Genomic DNA, 26,834 nt, shown 5'->3' on the forward strand with positions numbered 1-26,834 from the left:
GGCTGGAGAGCAGGCGTGTAGGTAGGTGGCTTATTAAAGGCTCCCTCACCCACCAACGTGCAACCTCTTGCCTTTAAAATCATTTTATAAAATGAAGAATGGCACAAATTGGGGTTTATGTTTACTCAGCTAGACCTCTCCCTCCCTATCATTGTCGCTTATCCCTCAGAGGAGGGTTCACAGGTGTTCATAAGGCCAAGAGACGCGCTGGGTCGAGATTGCAGCCGGGAAGCAGCCTCGCTACACTGGAGCCCCGGTGCCGCAGCACCTGCTTCCCTTCTCTACACAACCAGGGCTGGAGGGCAGGCCAGGAAAGTCCTCCCAGGATCTGTCCTTGACCTGACTGACCAGTGTCCAGCCATCTCTGCTTCTCTTGGGGCTTCTTGTGGAGAAGAAGACAGCTGCAGCCAAGATAAAGTTTGGGCCACCACAGATCTAAGATTGGTGGGCTGGAGCACCATGGATATGTTCTGGAGTCCCTCAGGATTGGGACTCTTCCCTGAGGCCACTAGGCTTCTCTGAGCTGTGACCCCCAGGATGAGAGATCATGTCAGATCAAATGTGTCTGTAGAACTGCATACTTGTAGGTTGTGTCTCTGTGTGTTTCACCTGTATATGAATGTGTGTCTCATCAGATTTGTTAACTCCTAAAGTCTATTTTTAAAGTGCACATAAGAAGTTTGAGTTCTAACTCTGTCTAGGAGGCCCTTGGCCTCATTGTACCCTATTCTTATACCTGAATCCCATAAAACAATTATCCCTGGCCCCTCACCCCCCTCCATCCAGTCTTTTTAGACCCCAGGAAAAGGGCAGGGTGCCCAGACATTTGCTTGATGAGCTGGGAGAAAATGGGAAGGCAGGGAGTCCAGAGCTTCAGGTTCATGTTATGTACAGGTCTTTCTGGCTCCGGTCTCCAGTGTCTGAGCTTCTCCCCCAGCCAAAGCCCACAGGGAAATGCAATGAGGTATTTCAAAGGCCTGTTCTTAGCTTCTGAGCCCACAATGAGTTCTGTTCATCCAGAGTGTCTCAGATCTCTCCATTTTCTTGAGGACAATTTGGTCCCCCTAGAGGTCCTTGTATCCCATCCACCCCTGGGAAATGAGACAGAACAAAGCTGAGGCTGGACACGTGTTCACCCCACCCCTGGCTGTTGTCCACTGTCAGGCAAGCCTATGGGCACAAAAGCAGTTTCAGCAGCTGCTCACTCCCAGGGAGCAGACAGGGATGCCCTCCCGGGTTTATGAGAAAGACAAAGGCTGAGGCTGGGACGGGTCCATGGAAGGGGCTAGCAGGCTGTAGGGAGAGGAGTCCCTCCTTCAGATCACTTGGACAGCCCCTCAGGTGACTCGGTTTCAGTGCTGAAGAGTTCCTTGTAGAGTGGGGGGAAAGCGGCTTGCACGGCGATGGGGTGGAGGTGCTGGAAGACGTGCAGCTCCTCCACGTGCTGACTGCACAGGCTCCGGAGCATCCCCTTAGGTGGTAGCTGGAGATGGGATAATGGCAAAGGGTGTCAATACTTCATCTCTCTCCCCAGAGCAAAGAGGCCCTCTTATCCCTCCTGGGCTAGGATGAGCCTTCCTCACTCCCCACCAACTTCCACGCACACACTTGGCTCTTTCATATTCTCCTAGTCCCATTGGTACAAGCATGCTTCAGGACGCTGGGGGTGAGGGAAGCCCACCTGGCACAGATTGAAGGTGCTCTGGGTGAAACCCCACATCACGTTCCTGCTCCTCCTGAAAGGAACCTTGTCATACAGACTCACACACTTCATGCTTTTATTATAGGGAACTGCTGCGATTCTGTCTGCTCCATCCTGTTGCATGCCTTCTCCTTTCCCTCACCGGGATGGAAACAGCCATGTCTCCTGGCTCACTCTCTCCATCTCAACTGCTTTATTCTGAGGTTGTCTGGGTTACTGCAATAGCTTCATTCATTCATTCACTCAACAAATACTTGCTGAAAATTTATCTGAATCTGGGTTAGGCCCTGTGATGGGCTCTGGTGATTTATCCGTCAGTAAAATATAGTCTCTATCTTTATTAAATTTACATTCTAGTGAGAGAGCCAGGAAATAAATATATAATATGTCAGTAAGTTATTTAAAGAAAACTAATGCAGGGTGGTGCCTATGGCTCAGTGGGTAGGGCGCTGGCCCCATGTACTGAGGGTGGTGGGTTCAAACCCAGCCCCGGCCAAACTGCAACCAAAAAAATAGCCGGGCGTTGAGGGTGGCGCCTTGGCTCAAAGGAGTAGGGCGCCGGCCCCATATGCCAGAGATGGTGGGTTCAAACCCAGCCCCGGCCAAAAACTGTAAAAAAAAAAAAAAAAGAAAGAAAAAATAGCTGGGTGTTGTGGCGGCCGCCTATAGTGCCAGCTGCTCAGGAGGCTGAAGCAAGAGAATCGCCTAAGCCCAGGAGTTGGAGGTTGCTGTGAGCTGTGTGAGAGCCGTGGCACTCTACCGAGGGCCATAAAGTGAGACTCTGTCTCTAAAAAAAAAAGAAAAGAAAACTAAAGCAAGGTGAGGGGGAGAGGGCTTTTTGCATGTGAGGGTGAACCTCTCCTGAACTGAAGGGATGGAACAAAACATTTGGAAAAGTTGGGGAAGAGCCTGGGAGTGGTGGGGAGGGGCAAGTACAAAACCCTGAGATGCAACTGGGCTTGATGTGCCCAAGGAACAGCAAGAAAAGCACTGTACTTGGAATGGGGGGCAGTGGAAGATCAGGTGAGGAGAAGGCAGGGGTTGGCCATGACACAGACCCTGGACTTGATTGCCAGGACAGTAGTCAGCTATTATAGGAGGGTTTGGAACAGGAGTTGGACACAATGTGATTGCTTATTTTAAAAAGGGCCGTGGTGGAAACTGCGTAGATGCTGTGTGACTGCCACAGGGTGGGCAAGGGCAGAGTGGAGGAGGCCTGCCCTACAGGCCAAGTGAGAGCTGAGGGCTGGTGGGTGGCAGAAGAGGAGGCAATGTGGAAAGTGGGTCCAACCAGATTTGCTTTCCAATTGCTGTACCCAGTCTCTCCTTCACATTTACCCCATAGTAGATAAAAGTAAAAGCTCCTTAGAGCAGAGTCTGTTTAAGCCATGCCTGTATTCTTAACACCTGGCACACAGCAAAGGCCTGCTTGAATGATTACATAAATGGTTCCGTTACTCTGGTTCCATAGTAAATTGCCTAAATAACAGCTCCAATTATATCATCTTTGTAGCTTTTGTGGCTCTCCATTTCTAGAAACAAAGCCTTAACTCTTACATGGCATTGGTTGTCCTCTCTGATCTGCTCTAACCTAATTTTCAGCTTTATCTACTGTTGCTCTTTTGCCCCTTCAACCTATCCCGCTCTTGATCTTACTCTTTAGTCAGAATGTTCTGTGAGTCGTTTTCCAAGTATATACATTTTGCCTCCTTATTTTTGCTTGCATTGTTCTCTAAGCCTGGAAGGCCTGCCCTACCTCCATGAATGCCTGTTAAAATCTTACATCTTTTGGCTCGGCGCCTGTAGCTCAAGTGGCTAGAGTGCCAGTCACATACACCAGAGCAGGCAGATTTGAATCCAGCCCAGGCCCATCAACAATGATGATAACTACAACCCCCCCACCCCCCAAAAAAGCCAGGCATTGAGGTGGGCACCTGTAGTCCCAGCTACTTGGGAGGCTGAGGCAAGAGAATTGCTTAGGCCCAAGAGTTGGAAGTTGTGTCACAGCTCACAGCCACGGCACTCTACCCACGGTGGCAGCTTGAGGCTGTGTCTCAAAAAAAAAACCTTAGATCTTTCATGGCCTAGTAAATGCCACCTTCTCTAGGAAGCATCCACAATCCATCCCTTTTTTTCTTTTTTTTTTTTTTTTGCAGTTTTTGGCCGGGGCTGGGTTTGAACCCACCACCTCCGGCATATGGGGCCAGTGCCTTACTCCTTTGACACAGGTGCTGCCCAACACAATCCATCCCTTTTATCCCCAAATTATTATTTTTATTTTTTTTCAGTTTTTAGCTGGGGCTGGGTTTGAACCCGCCACCTCCGGCATATGGGGCCCGTGCCCTACTCCTTTGAGCCACAGGCACCGCCACCCCAAAATTATTTTTAATGTCTGTTTAACACATAACATTTTCCCAATGTCTCTTATTATATTAATATATTAGGGGGGTGGTGATATGATGGAAAGAGCACTGGGATTAAATCTTGCATTTATCACATAAAGAATCATGTAAACAAGTCATAGAAGTCTCCTTATTGCTACAGGGAATTTTGTTTATTTTTTAATTTTAGAGACAGAGGTTTACTTCGTCGCCCTCCGTAGAGTGCTGTGGCGTCACAGCCCACAGCAACCTCCAGCTCTTGGGCTTAGGCGATTCTCTTGCCTCAGCCTCCCGAGTAGCTGGGAGCATGATGTCACAGGACTCAGAGCAACCTCCAGCTCTTGGGCTTCCGCAATTCTCGTTTCTCAGCCTCCCGAGCAGCTGGGACTACAGGCGCCTGCCACAATGCCCGGATATTTTTTGCTGCAGTTTGGCCAGGGCCGGGTGAGAAACCACCACCCCTGGTATATGGGGCTGGCGCCCTACCCCCTGAGCCACGGGTGCTGCCCTGCTACAGGGAGATTTTAACACCTGTCCTATGGACTGAGTTGCCATGAAGTTGAGAGCACGTCAATGAAAGCACTTCATTAATTACTGTATTATTATATCACATACTATTTCCAATCCTATATTAGAGTTATTGTATACCAATCTCTTCTTCATGCCAAGATCTCTTGGTGGGGGCAATACCCAAACCTCTGTATCTTTCCACAGTACCTTGTGTAAGCAGGCTCTGGGTGAGCGCTGGCTATATTAAACTGAATTGTTCCCTGGAGGCACCTCCCAATTGCAGGCTTTCTAACTTTCCAGCCTTTATGTGCAGGAAAGTAGCTGCTTATTCCCTCAGTTCCCACTGCTGTTGTGAGCTACTGTGGCCCTGCACCTGCTCAGGAGCCTTGCTGTCCCAGACCTGGCACTGGATCCAGTCTTTTCTCCCTAGGGACTGTTCCTACCTTTGCCAGGAGTCCTTGGCGGTGAGTCTTGCAGAGATGGTGCTGGAAGGCCAGCTCTAGATTGTACTGCAGCTGTTCCACTTTTCTTGTCTCTTGTAGCCCTGGCCGGTCTGAAGGAGGGGGTGGGACCATGGTGAGAAGAAGGAACAAGGATGTTAACTTCCAACTAAAGGGTATATCTTTTTGGAGATCTGCAGTGAATAGAGGCCTTCTCAGCTAAGTGTGTATGTGTCTTGTTTTGATGATGGCTAACTTTGGGACCTTGGAGGTTGCTAGCTATCTATAAGGAAAACTGGGGACAGATGAAAGAGAAGAGAATTTCTAATCTCCTAACTCTAAACTACCCTCTCCCAGGTAACCTGATATTTCATATAGCTATTCAATGCAAGGCACTAGGATTCTGCCCTGGGGAAACAAAGGAGTTGGAAGAGAGCTATTCAAAATGGTTCCTGATAGGAGGTGGCCTTCCCGAAGCCACCCAGGCCAGCACCAGGGGCTTTGCGGTGCTCTGTGTCTCACTTCAACACAAAACCCACCATTTGCCCTGGTTCCACAAAATGCCTAGCCATCATCTTTAAAAGTCTTTATTTCTACTTCGAGGAGCATGTTTAGGTCTCTATTCAATTGGCAGAGTCATAACTGATACTTTTTGTACCCGGTTCTCTGACTACTTGGCATCAGCAGGCTCAGGCCAGCCCATTCTGTTCTGGTGGAGTGGATACCCAGGGCCCTGCTATGTGGACATACAGTCTTTTTTTTTTTTTTTTTTTGTGGAGACAGAGTCTCACTGTACCGCCCTCGGTAGAGTGCCATGACGTCACAGGACTCACAGCAACCTCCAGCTCTTGGGCTTCCGTGATTCTCGTGCCTCAGCCTCCCAAGCAGCTGGGACTACAGGCGCCCGCCACAATGCCCGGCTATTTTTTTGTTGCAGTTTGGCCGGGGCTGGGTTTGAACCCGCCACCCTCAGTATATGTGGCCAACGCCCTACTCACTGAGCCACAGGCGCTGCCCAGTCTTTTTTTTTTTTTTGAGACAGAGTTTTACTTTGTCACTCTCAGTAGAGTATCGTGGTGTCATAGCTCACAGCAACCTCATACTCTTGGGCTGAAGAAATCTCCTTGCCTCAGCCTCCTGAATAGCTGGGACTATAAGTGCCTACCACAATGCCCAGCTTTTTTTTTTTGAGAGACAGGGTCTTGCTCTTGCTCAGGCTCAAACTCCTGAGCTCTAGCAATCCACCTGCCTCAGCCTCCCAGAGCGCTGGGATTACAGGTGACAACCACGGTGCCTGGCTTTAGACATGCAATCTTTTTTTTTTGCAGTTTTTGGCCAGGGCTGGGTTTGAACCTGCCATCTCCAGCATATGGGGCTGGCGCCCTACACTTTGAGCCAACACTCTGGACATGCAGTCTTAACATGAGTTCACACAGAGCACTGACTCTCAATCCAGTGGCCTGGAGGAGACTGTTAAAATTGAGAAATTTGAGTGCGCCCCTGCTCAGTTATAGATGGTTCTCAACTTGTGATGATTTGACTTAACAATTTTTTGGCTTTATGATGGTCCAAAGGCAATACGAATTCAGTAGAAACTGTACTCTAAGTGCCTACAACAACCATTCTGTTTTTCACTTTTAGTACAGTATTTGATAAATTACATGAGATATTCAGCACTTTATTACAAAATAGGCTTTGTGTTAGATGATTTTACCCAACCATAGGTAATGTAAGTGTTCTGAGCATGTTTAAGGTAAGCTAAGCTATGACGTTTGGTAGGTCAGGTGTATTAAATGCATTTTTGGCATACGATATTTTTCAGTTTATAATGGCTTACCGTAGTTGGGGAGCTTCTGCACCTCAGAATGTCTGGAAACAGGACCTAGGCTGCAATTGTTTTTAACTCTTTTTTTTTTTTTTTTTTGCAGTTTTTGGCTGGGGCTGAGTTTGAACCCACCTCTGGTATATGGGGCTGGGCCCTACTTTTTTGAGCCACAGGCGCCACCCTTTTAACTTTTTTTAAAAAGCTTTTTTTTTTTTTGAGACAGAGTCTCACTATATGGCCCTTGGTAGAGTACTGTGGCATCACAGCTCACAGCAACCTCAAACTCTAGGGCTTAAGCGATTCTCTTGCCTCAACCTCCCAAGTAGCTGGGACTACAGATGCCCATCACAATGCCTGGCTGTTTTTTGTTGTTGTTGTTGTAGTAGTTGTCATTGTTGTTTAGCTGGCGCCCTAACCACCGCGCTGACCTGTGTGCGCCAAGCCTGCCATTGTTTTTAAAGCTCTCCAGGTGAGTTCAACGTGTTGCTACAACAGCATTACTGACACAGACTACCAACCAGACACATTTTCATCAGGGAGGTGGCTCATCTCTCAACCTCACTGCTCTCCACTTCTACAATCCCACTCTGGGCTACCCCTCTCTGAGGCTTCTCTGAATCTTCAACTCATTTTATTTTATGGCAATGTTCTGCCATAAAATGAGCAGGCTCATTCTGCTATTTAAAGCAATTTCCCAGATTTAACCTGCAGACCCTTTAGTATCTGCCATGACTCTGCTACCTGAATGTCCTTTACCCCAGCTCAGTGATACTCACTGGCATTGATGAGAACGAGGGCTGTGTAGAGGGCTATCTCATCCTCGGAAAAGCGCAAGGCACTTAGAGAGTGGGAGAAATCAAAGATGGAGCTGATAAGCTCACTGCAGCCTGATGGAGCAGAAATGAGAAGAATGAATGAGTGGGTGAGACCATAGTAACTGAAGATGTACCCCCTTGGTGTCTGGAGCAGGGGAGCAATCTGCCCTGGATCATGAAGCTTTATGTGGGGTTGGATCAGGATCCTCCCTCTCATTTCTCTGTGCCCCTCACCCAAGGCTCGGAACAGCTCCATGCCACCGTATTTGCCTTCGAAAAAGACTGTGTGGTTGTCAGCATTGTAGGCCCGGCACATCCTAACCAGCACCACTTCCATTGCTCCTGGGGAGTGGGAGAAAAGACGCAGGGACAGTGTTAGTTCAAGTTAGAATTCATCTCTGACCCCTTCAGTGTCCTGGCCGAACCCCACCCCCCCACCCCCCGCCACTTGGCCCCATCCCATTCTATGCTCTCTGCCCCTGCCCCCAGGGCCTGTCCACATATCCCTGGGCACCTGCTTTGAGAAGTACGATCTGGTCATTCTGGCAGAGTTCCATAAAGCCTGACAGCCTCTTCGCGAACTCCACCACGTACTGAATGGCCTCGGTGAGGCGGTGGGCACAGCGTTCCCACATCTCCCACATTGACTGCGGGGAAGGAGGGGGTGTCTCACTGCAGCCCTTTGTATGGCCCTGTGATCCTCCCAAGCCCCTGGGACCCTGCGTAACAAACTGCAGGATAGGTTCTGAGCTCCCACATTCTCAATACTGGTGTTTGTAAAAGCCTGTTCTTCACACAAGTGCACTCAGATGTCAATTCCTGTCAGTTGTCCCCACACACTGAACACCCACTAGCTTCTGGCACTGAATTAGCTGTTGTGGGGGAATGAAAGCTTTGCCCTCAAACAATTTGATCTTGAGGTGAAAAAGACATGCTGCTTCCCTTCCCCCTACTAAGGACATGCCCAAGGTCTTAATAACCTAGAAAAGCAAATGTGAAGTGTTTTTAGAGCAGGTGGTATTGTCAGAGTGTGCCAGAAGAGATAGCATAAATTTGGGGGCCAATGGATCTGAATTTGACTTTGGCTCCACCATACTGGGACCTTGAGGAAGTCTATTACCCCTCCGAGCTCAGTTTCCCAGTCTGTTAAAAATAGGAATAAGCCTGGGTGCAGTGGCTCACGCCTGTAATACCTAGCACTTGGGGAAGCCGAGGTGGGAGGATTGCTTGAGCTCAAGAGTTTGAGACCAGGGCGGCGCCTATGGCTCAGTGAGTAGGGCGCTGGTCCCATGTGCCGGAGGTGGTGGGTTCAAAACCCAGTCCTGGCAAAACCCCCCCCCCAAAAAAAGAGTTTGAGACCAGCCTGAGTAAGAGCGAGACCCTGTTTCTACTAAAAGTAGAAAAACTATCTGAGCATTGTGATGGGCACCTCTAGACCCAGCTACTTGGGAAGCTGAGGCAGGAGGATTGCTTGAGCCCAAAAGTTTCAGTTTGCTGTTAGCTATAATGACACCACGGCACTCTACCCAGGGCAACAGAGTGAGACTCTGTCTCATAAAAGAAAAGAAAAGAAAAATAAAAGTAGGAATAAAAGCCTGGGGTGGTGGCTCATGCCTGTAATCCCAGCACTCTGGGAGGCTGAGGAAGGAGGATCCCTTGAAGTCAAGAGTTTGAGGTTGCTGTGACCTATGATGACACCACAGCACTCTAGCCTGGGCAATAGAGTGACACTCTGTCTCAAAAACAAAAAACGAAACAAAACAAAAAAAGGAATAAATGTCACTCTTATTGGTTGGTAGTTGTAAGGGTTGAAGATAATTTCCATAAAGCATTTAGTACCATGCCTGGCAGAGAAGGGGTGTTTAACAAATAGGCATCAGGGTTCTGACTACTGTTACTATTGATGATGAGGAAGAAAGAAAGTACATCAAGTCTGGGTGGTGGACGTGGTGGGATGAAGGCTGGGTAAAATTTCAATAGGCAAGGACTAAGGAAAAGTCCTCATCTGCCTAATAGGGTGTGGGTGCGTGTGCACACACTCAAAACCATACTTCACAGTGGTGCACACAGCCAGCCTGTCTGAGATGCCCTGTGTGCCCAGCCCCTGTGCGTGCACAGGTAGCCATCTCTCCTGGTGGTGGGGGATGTCCTCACCATGGTCCCCTGGCCTCACCTTCCTCTGGTAGCCAGTCACCTCCTCCCGGGAGAAGATGTTGGACCGCTGCCGTAGCAGGTCCTCCAGCCGCAACTGACACGTTTCTCTGTAGGACTTACAGACGTTCTGCACCAGGTGCTCTGTGGCCGGAGGAGGCAGACATGGTGACCCGGCTGGCTCCTTCTCTCACCCATGTGCGGGCATGCCTCGTCCCTCCCACTCTTGTCCAGGACCCATCTGCTCCCCTGGGATCATGTTTGATTGACATGGGGTGCTGGCAGGAGCCTCTCCTTGGTCCTCACCACCCCTCCCCAGCTGCTCACCTATCTCTGTCAAGGAGGCATAAGGTGCCCCTGGTATGCTGCGGAATCGGGGGCTGCAGTAGCTGTCTGGGCCCTGTCCTGGCTCCCCAAGCCTGGGATGCCTGGATTCCTCAAAGTGAAGTCCACATCTGTCAAGGGTCAGCTGGCTGCCGGTACTATAAAGGCTGCCCCTGCCCTCAGCCTTGTCCCGCTGGGGGCTGTATTCAAGGAGATATGAGGGCCCATTGAGCCCTGCTTTGGCTGAATTGTTGGCATAGGAGGGCCCAGAGCCTGAGGCTCTCAGGAGGCCAGGGGGACAGGCAGAGGCCTCAGGCAGGTCAGGTGAGGAGTCTAGGGGCAGCTGCCCATCTGGGAGCCCCAGGGTGCAGGTGGGGGTGTCCGCGCCTTGGCCCCCCACAGGAGGGGTCTTGGCTGCCTGCTCCTGCTGCTGCTGCAGTTGTTTCTGCACTTCTGCGTGCAGGCTGTCCCTCTGCTTCTTGGACATGCGGCCGAACTTGACAGCTGAAAGAGGCGCAGGGGTGAGGAGTTTATGAGGCAAGAGAACATGGTTGGGGTAGGGGCTGCAGGCATTTGTGTTATTACAGGACTAACTTGCTGCTCCCTGAATAGCTGGCTCCAAGTACAGCTTCTCCAGCATGTGGGGAACTTAGGTTCAGGGTCCCCTCTACCTGTCACTATTGTTTGCTTCAGGGATCTGTCCAGCATGCTGTTTCCATCTCCTGCGTAAACTCTTCTAAGTTCTAAAGCAGCTCCTAACAGTGACAGAATCCAAGGACTATGTCTGGGCTGGGGATGCTGGCCTCCTGATGCTGGGGCTGGGGTGGTCGAGCAGAGGGCCTCAGCTGTATTGGGGTCACCCCGCCTAACTGGGGGGGCGGAGGAAGAGGAGGGCTGAGAACACAGGTCTCCCTGTGGTCAGGTCTACAGGCTCCCTGGTGACCTAGATACTCACCACAGCCCAACCCAGGCTACGCAGCTTGTCTCTGAACATCCTCTTCTGCTCTCTCTTTCCTGCCCTTTCACTCCCCCCACCCGTCCCAAGTGTGGGGGCACAGACCCTTGCCCCGCCTGCCCCTCAGCACCCCTGCGTGCTTCCTTTTGCTTTGTTATTTTGGGCACTGGAAAGTGCTGACAGGCTCCTTCTGGCTCCTCGACACCTCATGCCTCCCTCAGCCCTGCCCTGGCTCCTTCTGTGGGGGGGAAGGGGGGGCCAGTGAGGAGGTGGTGGGTGAGGAAGGTGGATAAGGGCCCGGGAACCCCAGCTGCCTCCACCCCACGCCTTCTGGTGGTTCAAAGGGTTCCACTGCTAGCCATGGCCCCATGTCCCAGGATGGAAATGGGGGTCTGGGATGAGTGTTGGAATGAGACTGAAGCCATTGGACAAGGAAGGAAAATGTGGTAACTGGTGGAGCTGGGCAGAGGGCAGCAGAGTGGGAAGGTGTCCCAAGGAAGAAGTGCCAAAGAGGTCTGGACCTTGGACAAAGGAGGTGGGTTCTCGCAAAGCCTAATGGGAATTTGGAAGAGCTTTGATGGGGATGACCCAACAAAGGGGTAGAAGAGACGGGTGGTCAGGAGGAGGGAGGAAGAGAGCAGGCCCCTGTCTAGCACCGCAGGCCAGCCTGGCCTCTCCGACAGACTCCAGGAAAACCCCAGGGAGCTGCCTGCTTGGCCTCACCATCTCGGGACATGCCCAGGGCCAGGCATTTCTGCAGGCGGCAGTGCTGGCACCGGTTTCGGCTAGTGCGGTCGATGGGGCAGTTCTGCTGGCGGGTACAGGAGTAGGCCGCGTTGCAGTGCTGGCTTCGGCGGAAGAAACCCTGGGGAAGGCAGGTGGAAACCAAGGCTGCTTGTCCTGGCCAGGCCCAGCTTGCCCCTGAGGGCCTCCAACCCACCCACCCCCTGCCGCCCCCTACAGCCCCACCTCTGACCCCAGCTTTTCCACATCCTGAGACCTAACAGTTTTCTCTTCTTTCTCTTTGTGTAATTGCAAATTGTCCTGCTCCTCCTGCAGTCACTTGCTTAGCTTAAGACAAGGCCCTTCCTGTGTGCAGGGCCCTCCAGGGAGGCACTGCCCAGGCAGTTCCCCAGCCGTCTGTGGAGACCTCCCTAGAGTCAGAACAAAGGGCTTCAGCCCCTTCTCCATTTCTAATGAGACTCTGTGTGAGTGTGTGCACTCGCGCACACAAGCATACATATGCCTACAACTCACCTTGCACCCCTCACAGGTGATAACCCCGTAGTGGATCCCAGATGACTTGTCCCCACAGATTTTGCAAGGGATCACTTCAATTTGTGCTGGAAGAAAGAGAGAAGTAGGTCAGCCCAGGAGCCTTCTCTGTATCCCACCACCGGGAGCCTGGGCTGCAGGTGCTGGTGCCTGGTGCCTCCCCCACGTCTCAGCCTGCTCCAGCTTGCTGTTTTAAACCTCTTGCAAAATGGAAGGGGAAGTGAAGTGCCAAAGTCATCTCAGCAAAGTATCTAAGGAAGCTGTTTTTTGTTTCACAGAAGGAGAGGAGGGTTGAGGGGCAGGTGGGAGTTGTATCAGCTCTACAGGGGTAGAGAGCAGCTGCAGAGAGCCCACCTGCTTAGCCCTTCAAGTTGAAAAGCTCCAGTTTCTTCCCTCCTGCCTTGGGAGGTAGGAGTCTTGACTGTCTCACCACACCTGCTTCCCGCCCAAGGGGCTTCCTCTATGCCTCCCTCCCCCACGGGGTTCAGCTCCCATGGACAGAGTGTGGGGCCGGAAGACATGGTACTGGGTGGGAGCCACCTGGGGCTGGGCAGAGATGCCAGGAGGTGAAGGCTGGGGCAGAGCGCACAGAGACCAGTAGCCCAGGGGCAGAGCTCACAGGGAAGCCAGAGACAGAGCCCAGGAGAGGGGGCTGGACAAAGAACCCAGCTCTGCCAGGTGCCTGAGAGCCAGGGAGGAAATCAGACATGGCTCCTAGGCCCCTGACTGCAAAGCAGAGGGAAGGTGGCTCTGTCTCTGTCAGTGTGTAAAAGCGGCATGCCTACGTGTACAAGGCCATCGATGTCCAACCGTGTGAATGCAAATCACGAATGTTAAAACTGGTTAAGCCAGGTGCAGTGGCTCACACCTGTAGTTGCAGCTGCTCAGGAGGCTGAGACAGGAGGATTGCTTAAGCCCAGGAGTTTGAGTCCAGCCTGGGCAGACAACAAGACCTCTTTGTCTCTTAAAGCAAAACAATAACAACAAAACCCCAAACTAGCTGAGACTAGAGATCATCTCATTCAATCTCTTCACTTCACGGATGAAAGACTAGGCCAGAGTAGGTAAGGCACTTGGCCCAGGTCCACAGAGCTAGTTTGCCTGAGCTTTCCGCATGCCATGCTGTGGGCCTGGCTTCGGGGCAGGCATGTCAGTGGGCATGTTTGAAGGTGTGCTTGCATGTGTGTATGTGTGAAACACACATGTGACTTGTGAGCTAGCAGGTGTGTGTGAGAGCTGGTGTCACTGGTACATATTGGTAGTTAGCATTTGCTCATGGGGCACCAGGACCCCCAGGTTTTCTCTCCCACTGAGCTCACTGTAACCTGTGCCTGCTCCTTCTCCCCCCGGAGTTTGCTGCTGGCCCCAGGTCATTTCCTCTGCTTTGCTCTGTCCTCGTCAATGCTAGACACTCTGCTGAGTTTTCAGGGACCACAGGGGGACTTCTCCCAGCACACCACTGAGAGGCAGCTAGGCAGAGGTGGGTTCCTGGCTGCCCCAGGTGTTTGCAGCACCTCCACGGCACATTATCTTTTCCCTCTTCATCACTAACCTGCTGCCTGCCCTCTGATGAGGGAGTCCTGGGGTGGAGGAGTCCAAAAAGTGATCTAGGGCTAAGGCCCCTTCTCATCTATGATAAGCCTCTCATCCAAGGGGTAAAGGGGAAGTGAGCTCCCCTCTGGTCCCAGGCCGGGACCCTGACGTGAGGTCGGGAGGAGACCACAGCTTGCCCATCATTCTCCAAAATATGATTTCCATTGTCCTTAAACCACCAGGCCAATCTAAAACTGAGTTGGAGTAAGTGGCTGTATGGGGACAGGCTCCTGGGGTCTGGAGTTTCTCCATCAGAACTGGGTTCTCACCCCACCCCAGCTGCACTGGCCTGCAATAGCAGCTTCAAGGCCTCACAGCTCACTGGCCACAGTCACACAGGATGAGATGGTCAGCGAGTTTCTCAAATTTCTTCCAGTAAATTAAGAAACAATTTTCACATGTTGGGGGGAAGATAGGGGATTGGATGCCTGGAAGAAGGGTGCGAAATGTGGGGCTCTCACATTTCTAATCACTTAGTTTCTCTCTCTGTGCCTCAGATGCCCTGTCAGTAAGACCAGGATAGAAACAATATTGCCTGTGCCTGGGGTAGCTGTAGGTAGCGCAGGGGTTGAGTGACACTGGCTGAGGAAGGCACACGTGTGCTCGCCTCTGGTGAGCAGTGGGGAAAGCCTAGAGAGGCCCGGAAGCACTGGCCCAGTGTCTGTCCTGCTGACACCCTCTCCTCCCATGCTGTGGTGTCTCTCTCTTCAGGGGCCCTAAGACTGGAGAGGGGAGAAACCAACATGGGTCACCCAAAAATGTAAGCTGGAGGGAGATTAGGCCAAGCCACAGTGGGAACTTGGGCTCTGGCCCAGCAGCCAACCACAGGCCTCTTGCCTCTTCCCTTCTCCAAGAGCCACATCCGTGTGCGTGTGTAAGCTGACCACATGGCTGACCCCACAGCTGACCCCAGACACAGCTCCCTGCCCCATGACTGACCTGCTGGTGCTGGCCCTAAGAACCTCACAACAGTGTTACTAAAACTCTGCCCTTCTCATTGGGAGATGCAGCCGGCCAAGGACCCCTTCACAGACCTGCGTCTGGGGGGTGGTAGAGCCTGGGAGCCCAGTCACGGAGTCAGCCCTCCTTTGTCCTTCCTACCTTCAGTCCCAGACAGACACACGCAGGGTGTGGAATCTAGCCTCTCTGAGCTGGAGAGAGCAGAGATGGATAGAGACACAAACAGAAAAATCCACACTCGTGTCCTGGCCCCACTCCCAACCCAGTGCGCCCTCAGCACTGTCAGGCCTTCTTGTCCTACCTCTCCCTCCTTCCCCTGTCACCTGTACCCCTCCAGTGCTCTACAGAGCCTCAGAGAGCAGGTGCTGGTGCTAGTGTGTGCGGCTGGTGGAGGAGGGGCAGGGAGAACGAGAAGGGGACTGGGTAGAGAGGAGGGTGTAGCAAGAGGAGCCCAACTGGGAGAGGAGCTGACTAGTCTGATGATAACTCACCTTCAAAATTTACCCTTGGGAGCCACCTCCCTGAAGCAGAAGGTGGTGGGAACCCAGATTGGGGAGGGGGAACTGAGTAATCACAGGATTACTCAAACTGTTGCCCTAGAGCCTGGCCTGCCAGGAACTTACCAGCTAAGAGTCTGCTGGTGCCAGGAACTAGAGCCAAGCCAAGGTCAGGAACCTCTCACCAGCCCCTGAATTGCTGCTCCAGCGGCAGCCCTAGCTCTGCCCACACCCACTGTCAGGAAGACCTTTGCAGCTCTCCTGCTACTTTCTGCTGAGGTTTACCAAAAGAAACCTTCTAATTTCACAGGCGTCCAAAAGGAGAGAGCAACAGCCAAGCTCATAAGCTAGCTCCTTTAATCATCTGAGTGACTGAGTGACTTGCCTTTTGCCTCTCCAAACAGGATAACCATGGGATCTAAGGTGCAGTCTAGATGCTGGTGCCTAAGCTTGCTTGTCTTCAGCCTGTGCTTGAGCAGCAGGGATTTAGCCCTTCTTCCCACTCTTGCACCATGCTGCTTATTCCAGGGGATGAAGGCAGGGTTGGATGGCTCCCAGAGCTCATTCTTGTATCTTCCTGGCTATTCAAAGGGACCTCTAAAACTTCACTGCAATAAAGTACTAGGAAAAGAAGATGACCTCCTCTGGATTGCTTCAGAAATTGAGGTATCCCCAGGAGCATCCTACAAGAACCCCTATGAGGAGAAATATGGTAGAGGCAAAGTAGTCCCTCTGCCTTCAAACTCCTCTCTTGCACACCTGCACAGCTGCAAGATTCATTGATAGCGCCTTTTCAATGCAGCCAGGGCCTGGCCCAGTGCCACCTTAGGAAACCAACTCTGGGCCCTGTCCAGGTGCCCCCGTCCACAGAGAGGAAGTGGTCGGGGTAAAGGAGGGGCTGCAGCCAGGGGATCTCTCCCCTCAAACCCCAGAACAACCCCTAGTTTGGTGGAGGATGGGTTCAGACAGAGAAGCCTGGAGTCCTCATCTCCTTTGCCAGTCTAGACTGGGCCCTTTCCTCTGTCTCTCTCCTTTTTCTCCAAGGGATATTGATTAAGGAGGTGTTATGATAATAGACGTAAGTAATAGCTGAATTCTTACTCTGTGACAGGTTTTATATACATTTTCATTTAATGATCACAGCCTTCTGAAGTAAATGCTACTAGTGAGAGTACAGTGGCTGGGTAAGTCTGCACAGCCAGACCCCTGAAACTCTGCAACCAGCGCTCTCAACCACTAAGCTCTGTACCCTGTGAGGATGAGTTGCCCAAAGGGTAGGGTGCAAGGTTATTGGTGGTAGGGAAAGCATATGAAGGGAGTGTGGTGAAGTAAGAATGGAATTCAGGGAGGACACTCACAGAACGAAAGCTAGGACTCATGTCTGTATAAAAGTCATGAGAGCTATGATTCCCTGTATCCCAACTCTTCCTCTCTGGTCCCAGCTTTTTCTGCCCTCCCCCCTCCTTTCTCTAAGGCCAAGGTAGGACAACTTATCCATCCCTACGCCCATCCTGCAGACTTCCTGCAGGAGACTACAGCCCCTTTAGGGTGTAAACTGGGCTTTCTTCTATGAAAAAATGTGATGAGAATGAGATGGAGTTGGGCAGGCTGGGGCAGACATGACCCAGCTGGTCTGGTCAGTTTAGGTCCTGCCTGACCTTCATACCGTCTCCCATTCTTACAATTTTATAGATTTAGCTCCCACCCTAGAGATGCCTATCTTGAGTAGTTTAGGTGGATCGATTTAGGAGATTAATTTTGAACTGGAATGTTATACTAGGTCACTGAGTTATGCTGACTATTATTTGGAATAGGGGTTTGCGTGGTCTTTGCTTTGGACTTTTATGTATAGAACTGTGATTTTGGAAATGGAAGAACAGAACAGTCTTGGAGAGGCTACTGTCAACGTTCCCCAGAATCCTGGCCTTCTGACAAATAAAGTTTGGTGGGCCTATCTCCGTCTATGCATATTGGCCGACAGTGACAGGCCGTGGACCCTCTTAGTCTGGTAACACAATCTCCTTGCAGAAAAGAGCGAATGAATGAGAAAGAGAAATGGTCTCTTTTCTTAGCTTAGGCTTCTCCTCTCTCCTCAGCCAGAACTCTCAGTCCCTTCCCCACTGAGACCACAGCTCCTGGCCAGGGGTCTTGCACACCCCCACCTGTCACCAGCATCCCTCTTTTCTCAGCTTTCAGTTCCCCCAGCTTCTGCAAATCTGGAAACCAAGGTGGTCAATGCCACCACAGGGGAGTGAGGGAGGAAGCGCTGGGTGACGCCAGGGGAGAAGCGGTTCCACCCAGGAACACTACCCCAGCCCAGGCCAGGGTCCTCCCCACAGCTGTGGGGAGAATTTTCTGCTGATACACCTAGATCCTGGGGCTGAGAAAATAGTGAAGCTAAAACTCAGGTGGGCGAAGGAGAGTCTGGGGTTTTGAAAAGCCACGAAAGACAGTCAGCCACCCGAAACCCCCTCCTGGTGCCCCCGCCACCCCCACAGTCTGGGACAGGAGAAAGGAGGGGAAACAAAAGAATGAGTGAAAACAACCAGTGGATGGGGGAGGGGATGAATCACCAGAGGAAGCTCTGAGGAGTGCAGCCCAGACAACAGCCTGAGCAGCCTTTTCTGCTCCAGGAGGGCAGGAGAAAGACCTCACCCTAGGCCCTGCTGCTTCACTGCCCTGTCACTGTCCCTCCCCCATCCTTTCTGAGCCTCACAGCCCCAGGGAAGGGAGCACTACAGCAGCGGGAGGAGAGGAGACTAGTCCTCCCTCCACTTGGGACCAGAGACCCAGGGCTTAGAAGTCCTTGTTCCCTGGTCAGTTTCGGCCAGCAGCACAGAGGCAGGGGCGGAGGACAGCAATACCAAGGCACATGTCGTCATTGTGACGGAACAGGATGGGACTCTTCAGATTCCAGTGCTGTGGGCTTTAGCTGTTTGGGGTTTTCTGTTAGGAATAAGAGGAAAGGGAAAGAGAAGGGCACAGGAGCCATGAAAGGAAGGGGAAGCCCTTGATGAGTCTGTAGGAGGCTCCGGGCTCTCAGACTGAGATCTGTGGCACCCTGGGGATCTAGAATTTGTTCCGGTTATCACTACCACCAGACTTAAGAAAGATCAGGGTACAGCAAAGACAGGCAAGTGACTGGGTACCCCTCGGCCTCCCACCCCTACCTAGGCCTAATGCCAGGGCTTCACGCTCACTTGCTCCACACCAGCCATATCCCTTGGTGGGGGAGGTGACTGGGCCACCTTCCCTCTGGCTGGCTGACATTTCCTCCCTACTTGACAGCAGCAGCCATCACAGCATGGACCCCATGCCATCCTGGTCAGAACCTTCCCACAAACTGCTCATTAGGCCGGTCAGGACAAGTTCTGTGTCTCCCCTGGACAGCTGGCCCTCCCTCTGCACCTCTGCCTGGGGTCTCCACACTCCCACTGCTTCTGGGCGTCACACAAAGTCTTTGGCTATCTTGGGAGTTCTCCATCTATGCCTCCCTGTGGGTGCCTCCCTCAGCCCACGAGTCTTGTAAATCTGACTTTTGAGTTTGGCCTCTGCCTCTCTCATCCTTGGGCTGTTTCTGCTCCTGTGTGTCTGGCCCATGGTCTTTGGGTGTACTATCCCAAGGCCCAGGTCCTCTAACTCTCCTCATCACGGTCAGATAACCAGGGGCTATGAGATACCTGGAAATGTCCCAGTGAGAAGGAGCAGTGGCACTGATGCCCAGATTGAGGAGACCCCTTCTCCTTCCTGCCAGCCTGAGTGGAGTGTGTGCAGGGGGATATGATAGACAGCTGCCCCCACATGGCCATCAGCCATTCTCCAAACTCCTGCATGAGGCACACCCAGTCATTGCTTCCCTGGGTTGATTTTGCTGGTTTGGGGCCATTTCTGGGAAGATCGGCCTGTCAACCCTTGCTTGGTAATGGGGAGTAGCCGGAAAGGAGACTGTAGTTCCAAGGGGCTCTCCCTCCTTTGTTTGGAAGCTTTCGGTCATTTCCCCACCTCTCTCTGTGCATCCCCATTACTCCCCTTGGGCTGAGGAGAGGAGCTCTTTCCTTTCAGAAGAGGAGCTCTTTCCTTTCCAGAAGAGGAGCTCTTTCCTTTCCAGAAGAGGAGCTCTTTCCTTTCCCTGCTGCCTTTCCCCTCTGTCCTCTGAGTGAGCTGTGCCTCCTTCACCATCCTTGGGGGATGCTGCCGTTAGGGACCTGGTTAGGACCTGGGCTCTTTCTTTTGTCCTGGATCCCTGGAACTGGGAGATTCTCCACGGTTGGTTTTGTAGTTTTATCTTAAAATTCAGCTCCCTGGTTTTGTGGATGGTAGACCAGAGCCCAGTGACTTGATTTGTCTACAACTACATGGCCAGTCAGTGACAGAGGCGGCACCAGGAGCTGGTCTTCAGACCCTCCATCTCTGGGTCTTTCCAGGGCCCGGTATGGCCTCCCTTCTGTGGTTTGTGGGAAGACTCTAGGTTGAAGCTGAGGCTGCCTCAGACCTCGAGCCAGAGGGTCATGGGCTTCCCTTCCCCTCCTTTGCCCTCTGCTCTGAGGAGTTCTTTGGCTTCCTTAACACAGTGCGGGGTGTATGATTTGCAGGGCACCCTTGCTCTGCTGGAAGGCACAGGGACACCAGACATCTGCCCACCAGCTGTTGGTACATGAAGCTAAGCCATCAAAGGGGTGACTGAACCTGGAGGACCACACAAGAGCGTGCGCACGTGTGCACATGTGCATTTGGGAAACACTAGCTGGATTCCATGTAGCCCTCATGTTCTGGCTTGGACAGAAGGCACAGCGCCCCTGAGGCCTGGACGCTGCGATTCTGAGCCTTGCTGCCTGCTGACCTCGGTTCATTCTTATTGTCCTACTGCTCCAGGGACAGCAACTCCTCTGGCCCCCTTTTTCACCCCACTGATAGGCAGGTTGTAGGCACAGAGGGAAACACTGTAATGGCAGCCAGAGAGTTAGTTCTGGGCCCTGGGTAATTACTGGCCTTCATCACCTCCCAGCTGTGTAATCTTGGGTGAGGGGCTCAGCCTCCCTGGGTGCAGTCTCTTTTTGTAAAATCGGGGTGGGTGGGGTGGATATCTCAGGTACTTTTGGAGATTCTTTCCAGAACTCAAGATAGAGCAGTTTCTCAACAGTTCCTTCACCATCGCTGGGGTAAGGACCTGCCTGGGGAGCAGGACTACCCAGCTACCCCACCCACCTGCTGGACCTGGACCAGACACACCCTGCCAGGGAGGAGCACCCAGTTTTGCTCACATTGTTCCCAGCACATGCTGGTTTCCAGAGGGCTCGGGCGTATTGACAGGATCCCAGCTCCCCCTACCCAGATGGCCCCCTTCACTTACTTCTCATGACTGAGCCTGGGCTTTGCTGGCCTTGGCTCCCAGTCCTTCTCTGCAGGGGTGGTGCGGGAGTGGGGCACAGATGGTGCAGGTGGGATGAGGCCCTCTCAGCAGTGCCTCAGCCTGAAGCTCCACACCTAGGTCTCCCCCAGTGCTTCTGGGCAGGGAGGTTTAAGCTACACACCACACAGGTGGCCAAGTGACAACCCCCTCACCCTGCCCGCTGGGGGCAGCGGGTAGGATGACAGACACCCCAAGTGGCCAATCTGGGCCTGGGGCAGGGTGTTAGGGGCGGGGCAGCCAATAGTAGGGGGTGTTGGAAAATTCCAAAACCACATGCGACAGCCACATGTGGTAAAAGCTGTTTCCACCCACCAGGGTATTCTAGCTGGGGAACTGAGTGGAGATCACACTAGCCTGGGGCTATGTTTCCACTCCTCCTTGCCTGAGGACCCTCTAAACCTGACCTTCTTTGCAGGTAACTCCAGGGACAGGGATGTTTTCTGAGGTAAGTCCAGGACGTCTGCCCAGGATGGTGGCCTGTGCCACCTGAGACCTTGTGGATGCCAAAAGCCCTGCCCAGAGTGGGACAATCTGGAAGGCTGTCCCAACTACCCACCATGCCCAAGCTCCTCCCTGCAGATGCGAGGTGCACTCTGGGCTGGGGCATAATTGGTAAGGACAATGGCAGTAGTAGCCCTCAAGCCAACACCCACAGTGTGCAGGAGGGCTCAGTCCCTCAGAAATTTCCTTAGGAGCAAGTTGCTAGAATTGCAGGATGCAGATAATGATAACAACAATGATAAAGGTGACAGTAATGCCAGTCATCAGCGTTGTCACACGTACAGCCTTTGTGCCAGAAGTGGCTCTAAATGTTTTATGTGGATTATCTAATGTCACAAATCCTTCATGAGGCAATACTGTTATGCCCATTTCGAAGATGAGAAAAGTGAGAAATTAACAGGCTGAATGACCTGCCTCAGATCACATAGGACTCAAACCCAGGCAGACAGGCTCCAGACCCTCCTGGAGGGACAGGCAGGTTTCTCTGGCTCAAGTCTGCTTTTGAGGGTCTCACCTGAGACACCTTCTGGTGAGTGAGTCTTTATTTTCTTGGCCTGTTGGCCCTTCAAAAGAGCCAAGCTCCTCTTGGTCTGGGTTCCTCCAGGTTCCTCATCTTAGACCCCACTTCTTGGAGTTGTCTCAATTTGGAGGCCAATTTGTAGAGTCTCTTGGCTTGGAGAGGACTTCCTGTCTCCTGGATTTTGAAGAGGACCCCAGCAGCTCCTCAGCCAGATATAGGCCTCTCCCCGCTGGCCCTCCTGGGGCCCCAGGAACTGGGCTGTATGTGGAGGAGGGGCTGCCACTTGGATCCTTACCTCACTCATGGGGCAGGGAGGAGATGGTGGCAGAGGGCCAGGGGCTTGGGAGGGAATAAGGAGGCACTGTCCTGGCTGAAGTCTCTGTGGTAAAGGGTTAAGCATAGGAATAGGGTTTGGCCTCTCCTAATTCCCACTGCTCCAAAAGTCCCCTTACTCCCCCCACCCACATATGGTCCCTGACCCCCTCCCCCAGCTCACCTGCGTCACTCCCTGACCTGCTTTCCTCCCAAGGCCCTGCTCAGCATTTCCGTGGGGCCCTGTGGCTAGGGGCAGGCGAGGCACCAATCAGGATTGTGCTGAGCAAAGCAACCTCCCACCAGGAGGATGTTGCATCCTAGATGGCTCCCTGCCCCTGGCTGCCCAGCTCTCTAAGCTGATTTTGCTCCGAACAGGCTGTGGGTGATTTTGGCAGTGGGAAGGATAGCAGTGAGCTCTCAGAAGGAACCGGTACACAAGCAAGGAAGGCCCAGAGAGGTCCCCATCCGTTCAGGGACCCATGCTTACAGAAACCCTCAGGTGTTGAGGGAGTGCATGGCTCTGATGGGCACAAGCTTTGGAAGTGAGGTGGAGTGGCGGCATTTTCTGGGATAGTAGACTCTCCCACAAACTAGGAATGTCAATCTGGTGTGCTGAAAGGTCCCCAGAAAGGGTGCTTACTCGCTCCTGTTCATTGAAAGTCCTTACTGATGCTGGGTGCGTGGTTCACGATGGTAATCCTAGCACTCTGGGAGGCCCAAGTTGGGTGGATTGCCTGAGCTCACGGGTTTGAGATCAGCCTGAGCAAGAGCAGGACCCTGTCCCTGAAAAATAGCCAGGTGTTGTGGGGGGCGCCCCACAACTACTGGGAGCTACTTGGAAGGCTGAGAGAAGAGGATCACTTAAGCCCAAGAGTATGAGTTTGCTGTGAACTGTGCCGCCACAGCACTCTACCGAGGGCAGCATAGTGAGACTCTGTTTCAAAAAAAAAGTCCTTATTGAGGCCAGGTGCAATGGCTCATGCCTGTAATCCTAGCACTCTAGGAGGTAGGTTGATTATTTGAGCTCATGAGTTGAAGGCTAGCCTGGGCAAGAGCAAGACTCCATTTTCTATTTTCTAAAAGTAGAAAAAGCTAGCTGGGTGTAGTGGCTCAGGCCTGTAGTCCCAGCTATTTGGGAGGCTGAGGCAAGAGGATCACTTGAGCCCCAGGGTGACAGACTGAGACTCCGTCCCTACCCCCCAACAAAAGAAAGTAGTGGTTACTCAGCTGAGCAGGGATGCTCTTTTTACCTGCAGTAGTCTCAATCTCTCAGGCTTCAGGACACAGATTCTTTGTCCCTTCTGCTCCCTATAGACATGAAGGCTTCCCTGCTCTCCAGCCCTGCACAGTCTGGCTCCAGGCTGGTTCACACCTCAAGATGTGTTAACCACACCAAACCTGGCTTGTACCACAATGCCTGGTGCAGGCTCCCTGGCTGTTCCTGCCTCCCCACCTCCTCCTCCCTTCTCTCTGCCCAGTAGCCCCTCCCCTCCCCTCCCATGTCCAGCATCTCTCCTCTCTTGTCCATGGTCCCTTTTCCTCTGTTCTCTCCTTGTTTCTTTACAGAGCTTTTTCACTCTTCAGGCTTCTTCCTCATCTCCTCCCCTTGCTCTAATCTGTTTCCTCACACCTCCCTTTCCTTTCCCCTTTTTTTTCCAGGCCAACCTGTCCTCAATCTCTGCCATCTCTGTCCAGTCTCTGACCCTCCCAGATCTCTTGCTGGGTTCTTCTCCATGTCACCACGCCCCAGTACCAGCTCCTGCCCCCAGTCCTACTCACAGGTGTGGGTCTTCTTTGTAGCCAGCAGCTCTGTAAAGAGAAGGGAGGGTCAGCACCCCAAATCCAAGCCCTCCAAGTGGCTGAGATACACCCCTACTCCCAAGATCCCATCCCACTGCCTTCCTTGCCAGGTGGGCTACCCTCCCCCTTCATACTCTGCCCTCTGCCAGTGGTCTTCCTGCAGGTCCTCAAAAGTGCCAGGCCCCTCACTGCCTCTGGAACTTTCCCAAGCTACCCCTTCTCCTTGGGGTGTCCTTCTCCTCCCCTGCCCCTCAATCTAGCCGACTTCTCTCCATTTCTCAGGTCTCAGGCTATGTCTCTTCTTGGGAGAAGCCATACACGCCCCTTCCCGTGCCTCACACACAGGCAGCATCCCGCACCTGATTCCCAGCATAGGCCACATCACCTAACTGGCACAATTGTGTCATTATCTAAGAGCTGGGTCTTTCCTGCCACACTGTAAACCCTATGAAGGCAGGAACACTGCTTGTCCACCTTGTTATTCCCAGAGCCCATTAGAGGTGCACAATAAATATTCTGCAGCCAGAGCCAAACCTCTGGGGAGTGAGACCTCCCCCTGCTCATCTGCTCCTGAAAACACTGGGGAGCTGGGGGGAGGGGCGCAGGGGAGAGGAGAAGAGAGCTGTGACTGCAGACTCCTCTCTGGCATCCCTCCCCGGCTGTCTGTGTATCTGGGTCTGTGTGGAGACCAGACAGTAGGGAGCACAGGGGGTGCTGTGGACTCAGGGCAGCTCTTCTGGACAGCCTCAGCTGGAGCACGACTGGGGCACTGCGGCCACACAGTTACCATTCACCAAACATCTAGCAAGGGAGCTCCTGGAAAGAGATTTCCTCTGCCAGTCCTTGGTCCATTTTCTACACCCAAAGCACAGGGCCAGTCTTTTGTCACAGAAAGCCCTCAGTCCTGCCTCATGTCCCCTACTTTCTTCACCTCTGACTCTGTTCTTGAGTTATTTTTTTCCTTTCGGTCTCCAATCCTGACACCCACCCCACTTCCCAAAAAACACTGCCCCTCTCCCTTGAGATGTTCCTTGCCAGCAGGCTTCTGTCCTGGGCAGGTGGGGGAGAGTGGGCCTACGGCCTGGGCGCTGCAGGGTGGGACGGGGAGACTGCACAGGCCTGCCTGGCCCCACCCAGCTTCTTCCCTGACGTGGCATCCGCTCACCGTGCTCCCCTCACTTGCCCAGACAGCTGAGTTCTCCCTCCGCCAGGTGGCCCTGGAGCTGGCAGCTCTGGCACTCCAACTTTTGCCTTCCGTGCTCAAAGCTGAGCAAGCATGTGGCGGTGGTCCCTGCTCTGAGGGGCTTCCTGCTTAGATGATGTGTGGGGGCCAAGGACTATCTTATTTTTATCCCTGCTGCTGACCCCCACACCCCTGGGGCCAGGCTGGTAGTCAATGGCAGCTGTCAGGGTGTGGCTGTCACCCCTCCTACCAGGTCTTTCCCTCCTTAGAGGGCAGCTTTCTCCATAGGTGGATGAGACCAAGGTGGAGCTGCCAGCCTCCTGCCACTGCTGCCTGGGGGCCTCACCAGCTGAGATCAGGAAAGCAGGGAGCCTACACCCTACTAACTCCCAGGTCATGGCCCACACCTGATCCCTCACTGGGTCTGGACCTGGCTTTCCTGACACTGCTCTCTCCTTTTCCTCCCCACGCCAACCTGTCTCTCCTCCCAGTGCATTTCCTGTCTCTCCCCTCTTCCCGGTGCTCCTTCTCTGGCCTCCCCCAGCCCCTCCTCCTGCTTCAGTTTCTATCCAGGCTTGTTCTGCCTCACCCTCCTGCCCTCCTCTGCCACCCACTGCTCTCCCCTTCTTTGTATCTCCTCCCTCCCTCTCTTCCTCACTTCTGCCTGGTCTCTTCCCATTTCTCCCTCCTCCAGATCTCCTGGCAGTCTCTTCCACCTGCTGCAGGGCAGTGAGCTGTCTTACCCCCCGAGGCTCGGTGATGTCTCTGTGGGGCCCTGTCCATGGGGCAGCTCCCTCAGCCCCGTCCTGGCTGCCCTGGCTGCCCAGGAGGGCAGGGAGCAGGGCCCAGGGGAGGGAGGAGGGCGGGGAGGGAGCACCTGGCCCGTCAGCAGGCAGGGGAAAGGAGTGGCTGGCAGAGCGTCCTGGCACCAGGAGGGGACATGAGGAGGGGCCAGCAGACCAGGTTATGGAGCCTTTAGGAGAAACAGGGTAGGAGAAAAGAAGGGAACTAGCATTTGCGTTGATGGATCACCTACTGTGTGCTGGGCCCCTTGCCAGGCACTTTATTTGAATCCATGATTTTACTTGTGTAATTCCTCACAACAGCCACCGTAGGGAAACATGATCACCTTGGATTTATCCAGAGTCAAGCGATGCTCAGCGATATCAATGGCTTGCCCAAGGATGTATACAAGGCTAACACACGACTCAGCTACAATTTGAAGCCAGAACAGATTCTGTGACTTCAGAATCCTATGGTTTCTCCCTGACCATGGCAGATGACAGGAATAGGAGAGATGGGGAGAGGAGAAAAGGGGAGGGGTGGGCACGTTGGGGGATGCTGCCTCTTCTGCAGATTGGGTCATGCTTCAGTTCCCGAGGCCCCCTGATCCCCCATGTGCTCCCAGTCCACTGCGGACGAGGGGCAGGCCAGGAGGAGTTTCCTGAGGGGAAAGGAGGGAGAAATGTCACCCTGGACTGGGTGGGAGAAGGAGAGGCCTCCAGACTGAGGCCCACACTGAGGCTTGCACAAAGGGCCCTAAGGGCTCCCTCCCTGCCCTCCTCCCCTCCCCTGGTCCAGGAATGAGGGGGTCTGTGGACATTGGGTGCCACTTTTCCTTGCACAGCCTGGACCCAGAGTTTGATTAGCTGGGCCTGGCTCTCCTGGTTACCCAAC

General features: G+C 53.1%; 1 protein-coding gene across 1 annotated transcript; it reads right to left on the reverse strand.

Moving 5' to 3' along the window:
• Positions 1–1,159: 1,159 nt before the first annotated feature.
• On the reverse strand, positions 1,160–26,037 carry RORC (RAR related orphan receptor C). Its single transcript, XM_053591560.1, has 11 exons — positions 25,901–26,037; positions 23,954–23,983; positions 12,361–12,446; positions 11,827–11,968; positions 10,152–10,652; positions 9,847–9,968; positions 8,188–8,320; positions 7,908–8,015; positions 7,635–7,745; positions 5,037–5,146; positions 1,160–1,483 (listed from the first exon to the last, which is right to left on the reverse strand). Exons 1-11 carry the CDS (start codon positions 25,938–25,940, stop codon positions 1,322–1,324), a joined length of 1,545 nt encoding a protein of 514 aa, XP_053447535.1. The 5' UTR covers positions 25,941–26,037; the 3' UTR covers positions 1,160–1,321.
• Between the last annotated feature and the right edge of the window lie 797 nt (positions 26,038–26,834).

The sequence above is a fragment of the Nycticebus coucang genome, chromosome 5 (assembly GCF_027406575.1).
Source record: "Nycticebus coucang isolate mNycCou1 chromosome 5, mNycCou1.pri, whole genome shotgun sequence".
NCBI classification, from domain to species: domain Eukaryota; kingdom Metazoa; phylum Chordata; class Mammalia; order Primates; family Lorisidae; genus Nycticebus; species Nycticebus coucang.